The 10305-nt window shown below is 37.0% G+C and overlaps 1 protein-coding gene across 1 annotated transcript; it reads left to right on the forward strand.

The window, feature by feature from the left end:
- The first annotated feature begins 4509 nt into the window (after positions 1-4509).
- LOC109503688 (putative odorant receptor 85e) lies at positions 4510-10083 on the forward strand. Its single transcript, XM_019840609.2, has 5 exons — positions 4510-4677; positions 9315-9405; positions 9521-9657; positions 9757-9889; positions 9976-10083. The coding sequence occupies exons 3-5, from the start codon at positions 9533-9535 to the stop codon at positions 10024-10026; spliced, it is 309 nt and encodes a 102-aa protein (XP_019696168.1). The 5' UTR covers positions 4510-4677; positions 9315-9405; positions 9521-9532; the 3' UTR covers positions 10027-10083.
- The last annotated feature ends 222 nt before the right edge of the window (positions 10084-10305 follow it).

Genomic DNA, 10305 nt, shown 5'->3' on the forward strand with positions numbered 1-10305 from the left:
TAATCCTTTAATTATACTTTTTTTATGTCATTTTTTTCATTATGTTGTAATTATATATATATATAAATATATATATATATATGTATGTATGTATGTGTGTATAAAACACATAAACATATATATTTTAAAGCGATTATTAAGGGAGGAAAAAATTATAATTATAATAAAACACGAGAGTATGCTTCAGCTGACATCTTACGTAGCGACGGGCTTGAGCGATCCGCGATCGTCGCCTCGGCCGCTGAGCGCGGAGCGGTGGAAGGGGAACGGTGGGTGTCACCGCTTGAAATTCGGCCGAAAAGGGCACTTAGTCTCCAGTTCTGATCTAGTGATTTACGCTTACATTGACAAAAGATTTTCTTATATATTCGTACAATTAACTGATTTTTTCGTTCACAATCATTGGTAAACAAATTGTTAAACTGCTCGAGGTTATAACCCTGATACATAAAGTAAAGAAAAACACAGCAATAATGACCACAAGTCGCCGATAAGAGTCCCTGAAGAAAGGTATTCCATTGATAAGCGACGTAATTTCTTCTAAAACGCAGGAGAAATCATGAGTCCCGGGACGGCATCCCGTAGCTGTCGAAGTGGCCGTAGATATAGCAGTTCCATTCCGATCGACGTAGAATGCGACCCAGTGCTGTCCCGACGTCATGATCGTCCATATTAGCGACTACTGCCGTCGACCTCATTCATACCCTCGGTAGTCTGTCGGCTGGATAGACGCCGGTGTATCTAGCATTGAGATGTTGCAATGCGTGTTGAATTTCGAGCGAATTCATTTTATATAACTACGTTTACCCCTGATAACGTGATTGTTATCGTCCTCGACGGTTTGACGGAATATTTCAATTCAGTATTTGTCTCGTTTTCCTCTTCTTCAACTTGTTGCTGATACTGGCTTACCTGGTATTGTACGATTTTTCACACTTCCAATTTCCTGAAAACGCCTTATCGTTCTTTCAACGGTAGATTTTGAAATGGCATTATCCTGATTACGAAAAGTTTCATTAAAAAGCCGCCTCACATCATTGTACTACCTTAGTCGATCATCCCATCCTCTCATCACCAAAAGAGATATGCGTCCTCGTTCTGAAAGACTTGCCATATTGACAAGCAGAAGTGGTAAGATTTAGTCTAATCGACTAAATTAATATTTGGATCAATTCAAAGTTATTCTAAAGATAGTGCTGAAGAATAATAATGAGCACGGAATGAAGTGCAATTAAGTCAGCTTACAACTAGCTTCAAACTGTTTCTTAATAATTTTCAAAAAAATAGAGGAATTTCAGTCGAGTTTGCGATTCACTAAACTGTAATGAGTATTAAATGAGTAAATGGAAGAAGTAAACATCGAACAGCAGAATAGTTCAAATAAATAAATAACTGAAATAAATCAATCAACGAAATTAAGACAAGCCAATAGGAGCCAACGCCTGTAAGTTAGCCGCGCAATTATTTTTACGAGTTGTCTGGATCATCCTCCGATCTTGTCTTAGTTGGCTCGATCACTCCGACCTTGCCTTAGTTGGCCGGATCATCCTCCGATCTTGCCTTAGTTGGCTAGATATCTTACTTTGAAAAACTCGATAACTTCGGAACAACCTATTCAAATTGGATAAATTCATAGTGCTTTGAAAAGTTCTAAAGAAGGGCTATAAGAATATGCAATAAAAAATTGGGAGTTCCATTTAAAATATCCGAGGTGACCTTGTCCTGACCTTGATGACGTCACTCAAGGTCAAATTGTTAAGATCGGTAAATAGATCTCTTTCAACGTTACAACTTTTGTCTGAAGAATTTTTTTATAAAGTGTATATTTTTCAAAATTTTCAGAGGTCCCGGGGTTTTTTCTTCACCCTGTATAAAATATATATTAGGTTGCTTGAAAAGTTCTTTTCAAATTTTCTATATAAATGCATAGCACAATATTTGTACAGACAGATAGAAAAGAAGTTTATCGAAGTGAATATATACCGTTTTGTTCAACAACCTTGATCCATATTTCAGAAAACTACATGATGCCTTTGCTCCAAGATGATTTTTTACTGGCGAGGTGACTTTTGAGAACTTCCAAAGAATTCTTCGAATTCTTGTCCCTAAGAAAATTTTTCAAAAAGAAAAATAAATAATAGTCAGCAGTATGGAGCAAGATCGGGAGGAAGAACCCATTCGAAGTCTAACAACTTCCTATGGATAGACATTACGATGTACGAGGGTGGTCCGATAAGTACTTAGCCTACAAAAGAAAAACGAAAGTTTTGGAAAAGTGGCGATTTATTTCTCAACATAGTCTCCTTTTAGCTCGATACACTTGACCCAGCGATGCTCCAACTTCTTTAACCCGTCTGGAAAATACGTTTTCTCGAGGTCTGCAAAGTAGGCCTCCGTGGCGGCGATGACCTCCTCATTCTACTCAAATTTCTGCCCGGCGAGTGACTTTTTCAAGTTTGGAAACAAAAAGAAGTCGCATGGGGCCATATCTGGAGAATACGGTGGATGGGGCAGCAGTTCGTAGCCCAATTCGACCAATTTGACCGTAGCGAGGGCGGAGGTGTGAGCCGGTGCGTTGTCATGGTGGAAGAGCACTTTTTTCTTCGCCAAATGGGGCCGTTTTTTCTGCAATTCGGCGTCGAATCGGCCCAATAATTCGGCATAGTACAGCCCTGTGACCGTTTTGCCCTTCTCCAGGTAGTCGATGTAGATCACACCTTGTGAATCCCAGAAAACGGTGGCCATCACCTTTCCGGCCGATAGGACAGTCTTCGCCTTCTTCGGAGCACGTTCGCTGGGTGAAGTCCACTGTTTCGACTGTTCCTTGGTCTCTGGTGTGTACCAGTGGATCCATGTTTCGTCGACGGTCACGAAACGACGCAGAAACTCCTTCGGATTGCGCTTAAACAGCGTCAAACACTGCTCTGAAGTGGTCTCACAGTTGCGCTTGTTGTCCGGAGTGAGCAAACGCGGCACCCATCGCGCCGACAGCTTTCTCATGCCCAAAATTTCATGCAGGATATGACCCACGCGGTCTTTTGAGATGCCTACTGTCTCAGCTATCTCGCGCACCTTCAATCGGCGGTCTGCCAATACGAGATCGTGGATTTTTGTCATGTTATCCTCCGTGGTAGCCGTTTTCGGGGCACCTGGGCGTGGCTCATCAAAAACCGACATGCGACCACGTTGAAACTCATTAAACCAATTTTTGACGGTCGCCATCGAAGGAGAAGAGTCACCGTACACAGCATCCAAGCGCTCTTTGATTTCGCTGCACGATTTCCCTTCCAAAAACAAGAATCGAATCACCGACCGATATTGCTCTTTTTCCATTTTTCTAAAATCCGCGGACACGCCCGCTTCCACACGCGGTCAAAACAAAACTACGAGTCCGATTCAGCTGAAATTTCGACAGTAGCCGTCTACGAGAATGTACTACACGATAGTAAATTTCTCTTGCGATAGTGGCGCCATCGGGCGGTGAGGCTAAGTACTTATCGGACCGCCCTCGTAAGCTCTGTCGTTATTATAGTGGGAGACAACTTCGGCTATTGAACAGTTCAAGACGCTTCCGTGCGATGGCAACCTTCAGTCCGTCTAATTGAAGGCTATATTTCGGGGCGTTGATGATTTCGTTTAACTGAAGAAGCTCATAATACTTAAAATCCCACTAAATGCTTAGAAGAACCTTTTTCGGGTAAAGCCCCAGTTTGGCCACTATTTGCGTAGACGCGCCATTGGTTCCTCACGATCTTTTGCGGCTAACATTAATATATAGAATCCAACTTTCATCGCTTGTTATGATCCTCTTTAAAAACGGTTGCTTTTAATGTCATTAAAGCAGCATATCGCAGATATTCACATGTTCCACCAGCTACCACCCATTTCGTATAGCACCCAGATATCCAGTCGAATTGAAAACTCAGCTTCCTCGGATAATCACACATAGTAAAGATGGACTTATTCAGAGTGTCGGTGAGTTTTCTAACGATTACTTGCGAATTTTCGCGCATCAAGTCCTCAAGAAGCGTTTCATCAATCTTCTGAAGTCTGCCGGAATTAACTAGATCTTTCAGACTGAAATTGCCAGCTACGAATCCTCGATATTACTTCTGAACTTTCTAGTGCGTGATGCAGGTGTCTCCATATACAAAGAACATCTCATTCAAGATCTGCGAAGCCATGAAGCTACGCTTGAAGTAATATAGCATCATATGGCGAAAATGGATTTTCCGGCTTTCCATTTTCAAATTAATTTTTGACAAAATAGTTATACTTAGGAAGATCTGCGAAGTTTCTTTGGCGAGCTCATAGATCCAGGAAAGTTTGTTGACAAGTACAAAATCGTCTAGAGTGCTCTCGCTCTTGTTAATTATACCGAAATGCGAAGCATGTAAAATTTAAACGATTTTCCAAGCAACCTAATAACATATATATAATTATGGTAGTATATAATGTTTTATATTCACGTACAGAAGATAGGAGGAGGAATTTAATTTTCAGGTATAAATTAGAACATGTAACTGATTTGAGTGCAGAACGAACCGTGCCAACTTCTGAGAATTGTGGTCATAATGCTGTATGTAATGTCTATGAATATAAAGAACTACGATTAACAGCAGGCGCACAAGCTGCTGACATAAAAGAATGCATCGCTAGCCACGAAAAAGCAATTGAGTACATATTTATTCTTACATACAATACTTAATATTATATTCAATATATTTTTTGATAATTATAAAGTATAAACAAATATACATATATATCCAGTGCTAGACAAAATAAATTATATACCTTTCAATAAATTGAATTTGTTCGTGTAACTATCTTTTTAACAAACAAATAAGTTATTAGATACAGGAAATTGAAAGCATTTCAAGGTATTTAAATATAGAAAATATGAAATAGTAAAAATTGTGCTCAATCTTTTTGTAAAACGTTTATTATTTAATATTGTTACATTTTGTCCAAAGTAAATCATACACTTATATAATATAACGTAGGTAACTGTCAATTTCGTCGTTTTGCTATTGTTCGTCATTCTACTGTTTGTTTATATTAGTACTACTAGAATTTATGTGTTCGGTGAGTGAGTAGTAACTATAACGAACAACTAACAAACTATAAGAACAATCACGGAAGCAAGTTTCTCTTGATATCCGAAATTTGGTCATTCGCGATCAACAGAATAATGAATCTTTTAAGATAATTGCTAATAAATACTCGATCTCTGTTGAAGCAGTTCAACACATTTGGAAAAAATATGAAACACATGGGATAGTGGCAAACTATTCCGGAAAAGGTCGAAAATGGGCTGCAACTTTTCGTGATGATATCAGAATCGTTCAAATGGTAAAACAAAATCTGAAGCTGGCATCACGAAACATTGCGGAATCGATGAACATGACTGTCAGCGGCCGCACTGTGCGTCGCAGGCTTAGTAATTTGGACTAAAAAACATGTTTGCGTCAAAGCGTCCCTTTATCAATAAAATAAATAAGAAGAAACGATTCAAGTTTGCCAAAAAGTATGCGAAAATGCCTCTAGATTTTTGCAAAGAAGTATTATGGTCTGATGAGAGCAAGTTTGAGTTATTCTCACAAAATTGGCAGTCTAGAATGTGGCGAAAACCTGGTGAGGCTCTCAAAGAAGTTAATATTCAGAAGACTGTAAAACATGGAGGCGGTAATATCATGGTATGGGGGTATTTTGCATAATGTAGTGTCGGTAATTTGGTTCGAATTGAACGTGTTATGACAACAGAAGGATATATTGATATATTATGCGAGTATTTGGAAGATTTCTTTTGAAATTGGGTTTAGAAAATAACTTTATCTTTCAACAAGATAATGACCCAAAGCATAAGGCGAAGAAAGCCACTGCCATACTTTTTCAAATCTAATAAAATAAAATTGCTCGAATGGCCACTGCAATCACCAGATTTAAACCCCATTGAAAATCTGTGGGCTTATTTAGACGAGAATGTGAATAAAATGAATGTGACTGACAATCATCCTACGAGTATGCAGCACTCCAGAAAGCCTGGGAGGAAATTGATCCTGAATACATGAAGAAATTAGTCGAGAATATGCCCCGCCGATTGGAAGCAGTACTAAAAGCTAAAGGAGGCCATACAAAGTATTAAGCATCATTAGAATTAACTTTATTTGTTTGTTAACTATTACTTTTAAAAGTGTATGAGTTATTTTGTCCAGGGCAAAATACAACAATATTGAATAATAAACATTTTACAAAATAATTGAGCACAATTTTTACTATTAGGGACTTGAATAAGTTCTCGCTGTTTTTTCGTGAAAATGAATGTTTTATTTAAAAAAATTAGTAAAGAACATGTCATTGAAAGTATTGTCCATCGCTAGCCACTACCTTCTCCCATCTTTCTGGTAGCATACGAATACCATGTCGAAAGAACGACTCATCTTTTGAGGTTATCCACGAATCAACTTATTTTTTAACATCTTCATAAGAATGGAAGTGCTGCTCAGCCAGGCCATGAGTCATCGATCGGGACAAGTGGTAATCGGAAGGAGCAATGTCCGGTGAATACGGCGGGTGGGGTAGGACTTCCCATTTGAGCGTTTCCAAATAGGTTTTGACCGGTTTTGCAACATGTAGCCGAGCGTTGTCATGCTGCAAAATTACTTTGTCGTGTCTTTCCGCGGCCATTTTTCCTTCAATGTTCGGTTCAAACACACCAATTGTAGTTGATAGCGATCTCCCGTGATGGTTTCATTGGATTTGAGGAACTCATAATATACTACACCCAGCTGATCTCACCAAGTACAGAACAAGTGTGGAACCATGGATATTCGGTTTTGCCGTCGATGTTGATGCATGGCCGAGCTTACCCCATGATTTTCTACGCTTCAGGTTATCGTAGTGTATCCACTTTTCATCGCCAGACAATAAGATGCAAAACACCTTTCCTTTTCTGCCGTTGGAGCAGCTGTTCACACGTGAGAAAACGCCGTTCAACGTCTCTCGACTTCAATTCGTACGGTACCCAATTTCCTAGCTTTTGAATCATTCCTAATGCTTTTAAACGTTTGGCAACTGTTGTGTGATCAACTCTTAATGATTCTGCAAGTTCATTTTGCGTCTGACATGGGTCTTCATCGAGTAATGCTTTCAATTCTTCGTCTTCAAACTTTTTCGGTGCGCCAGAGCGCTCTTTACCTTCAACATCAAAATCATTATTTTTAAAGCGTCTAAACCAATATCTGCATGATGTTTCCGACAGAGCATGGTCACCGTAAGTCTCCACAAGAATTCTATGTGCTTCAGCAGATCTTTTTGAAAAAAGTAATGCAGTAAAATTTCCCGCAAATACTCTTTTTTGGCACGAAATTCGACATGTTTAACGCTATGAAAAAATATGTTGTTTACGCTTCGGCGGAATAACATGTACTGCCACTTCGAGTCTTATGGTGGAGTTTCATAATGAAGTTGGCTATAGTATTGCCCGATGCAAAAAGGCTAAGATAACATCATTTATCAGGAAACAGTGAGAACTTATTCAAGTCTCCAATATGATTATTATGCGAAAAATATTCTACTAAAAATATAATAGAATAAAAATTATATGTGTGCGTATGCGCGAGTAAGAGGGCTGTTTGATAAATTAGTGACTTGGACAAGAGATGGCATACAAATCGCAAGTCTAATTTTATTTTTGACATTTGTCATCTTATTTAAGTATACACACAAAATTTCAAGTAGATCTATCAAATAGAAATTTTTTGATAGCGTTTGAAAGCAGATAAATTTATGTTACTTTGATACAATGAGAAAAAATGAATTCTGAGTTCCGTTTATAAAGCATTATTTTTTGTATGGAAAAACCATTGAGGAAACTGAAGAAAAGCTAAAAATTTATCATGAGGACTTTACTCCATCGTATGGAACAGTTCACAAGTGGTTCATTGAATTTCGTTATGACCGTACAAGCACGAATAATACTGAGCGTCCGAGATGTCCGAATAAAGTTACAATTGAAGAAATGGTCAACAAAATCCGTAATATTGTGTTGGACGACTGTTGAATAAGGATACGTGAGATAGCTAAGATAATAAATATCTCAGACGAATGTATTTTTCATATTCTGCATGAACATTTGAACATGAGAAAGCTATCGGCAAGATGGATGTTGTGTTTGCTCACAGTTGAACAAAAACGGAATCAGGTGACCATTTCGAAGCAATGTTTAGACATGTTCAAGCATAATCCGAGTAAGCTTTTGCAGCGATATGTAACCGTTAATGAAACATAGATCCATCACTATATTCTAGAAATGAAAGAGCAATTAAAACAATGGATTTCTTCTGGCAAATGTGTTCGTAAGAAGAGAAGAACGGTTCCATCGGTTGGAAAGATCATAGCTACAATTTTCTGGGATTCGAGAGCATAATTTTTCAACTTAAGAAAACGAAAAAACGATCACAAGATTGTATTACGCCTCCTTATTGGATCGATTTTATACTGAATTTGTGGAAAAGTTCATTTGGCGAAGGAAAACATTCTCTTTCACCACGACAATGCACTAGCTTGTGTACATGTTGCAACTATCACACACATACACACACACGCACGTGCGCGCGCAGTATTCTCCCTATTCTCCAACTTTGACCCTTTGCGACTTCTTTCTTTTTGCAAACATGAAAAAATGGCTTAGTGAGAAAAGATTCGCATCGAACGAAGTCATCGTCGAAATAAACACCTATTTTGCAGAGTTTGAGAAGTCATATTTTTGTGAAGGCATAGAAGTTGTAAAATCCTTGAGCAATATATATCAAAAAGGAGACAGTAAATATGCAGAATAATGGACCATTCACCTACGATCTTGATGTTAACATATATTATAGAATTGGAAAATATAATATCTATATATAGTATCAGAAAATTACATCATATTCATTACACTTTCTTTCTTAATAATATTTTAATAAACAATGAGCGACGATTAGAACTTTTTGATTATTACTCAGGAGGCTTAGTTCTATAATATATGTCAACATCAAGATCGTGGAAGGATGATCCATTATTCTATATATTTACCAAGGAGACCATGACAAAAATCGAATTTTGATAAAAACAACCCAGGTAACAGACTGACGTCAAATGACATAATAATAACGTCTTAATGATAAATCTAATGTCAATAAAATGTCAGCAAACGTCAGGCTGCTACTTGGGAATTCTCTCCTTTCAAAGTCACAGACTTATCAAACAGCCCTCGAGTGAGTTATCGTCTTTAAATATTTAAGATATCTTTTACATTTTTCTTTATTAATTAGATGCGCACAATTAGTGCACTGTATTTATACGGGATCTCTCTTCGTTGGAGTAGGATTGAATGTAATCACCATAAGTATTGCAGCAGTCCAAGTAAGTGTTTACTAATATAAGTGACTTTTGGAGCTTTGAAAAGCTCTATCTTCTCTCCAAATAAACAAAAAAACAGTTCTTCCTAATATATTCATTATTTTCTTTTTTCATTTAGTTGGTAAGCAAGATGTTTCGATGGGCTGAAATGATGATGTCTACTGCATTTCTAATTGGCGTCACGATGAATATGTTCTTTTTAAGTTTGATAGCGCAATATTTATTGGATCATAGCTTAAATATTCATGAATCGGCGTGAGTTTTTGAACGATATCCATATTTGCGAATGCTGTTTGTATAAAAATATATTAAAAACGTATTGTGACAAATGTATTAAAATCGATAATTTTTCAGATATTCAGGTGCTTGGTATAATATGCCTGCTAAAATACAAAAAGCTATTGTATTGATCTTCATAAGAAGTCGTTTACCGTGTCAGTTGACAGCTGGAAAATTGTTTATAATGTCGTTGGAAAGTTTTTGCTCGGTAAAATATATTTGAAAAAATTGATTATTGAAATATCGAAATTCTATATCGAAATATTATATTATAAATTAATTCAAATTTTTTAGATAATGCAGACTTCGATGTCCTATTTTACGGTATTAGTATCTTTTCGATAAATATCTGCAGCAGTTTTGTTTGAAATTAACGCACACTTTTTATGTTTAGAAGAAATAATAAAGGTTATATATTTAGTATTAATAAATGACTTATTTGATATTTATGACTACAGCGAACTATTTAAGTCTGCACTGTTTGAAGTACTTTACTATTCTGAAGCAATTCACTATTCTGATGTAAATGTGATATTAATATTATAATGTGTTAGATTTGAATTGGAATTGCTTTTTTTTATGTCAATTCTCAACTTTTTGTGAAAGTTCTAACTTACTTTATTA

Source organism: Harpegnathos saltator, unplaced genomic scaffold (assembly GCF_003227715.2).
Source record: "Harpegnathos saltator strain DR-91 unplaced genomic scaffold, Hsal_v8.6 scaffold29, whole genome shotgun sequence".
Classification (NCBI taxonomy): domain Eukaryota; kingdom Metazoa; phylum Arthropoda; class Insecta; order Hymenoptera; family Formicidae; genus Harpegnathos; species Harpegnathos saltator.

Bases quoted from the DNA above. Each gene is read 5' to 3' on its own strand.
- LOC109503688 (XM_019840609.2), top strand. From the start codon at position 9,533: ATGTTTCGATGGGCTGAAATGATGATGTCTACTGCATTTCTAATTGGC. The intron at 9,658-9,756 runs GTGAGTTTTTGA...ATAATTTTTCAG, and splicing joins TTAAATATTCATGAATCGGC to ATATTCAGGTGCTTGGTATA. The intron at 9,890-9,975 runs GTAAAATATATT...CAAATTTTTTAG, and splicing joins CGTTGGAAAGTTTTTGCTCG to ATAATGCAGACTTCGATGTC.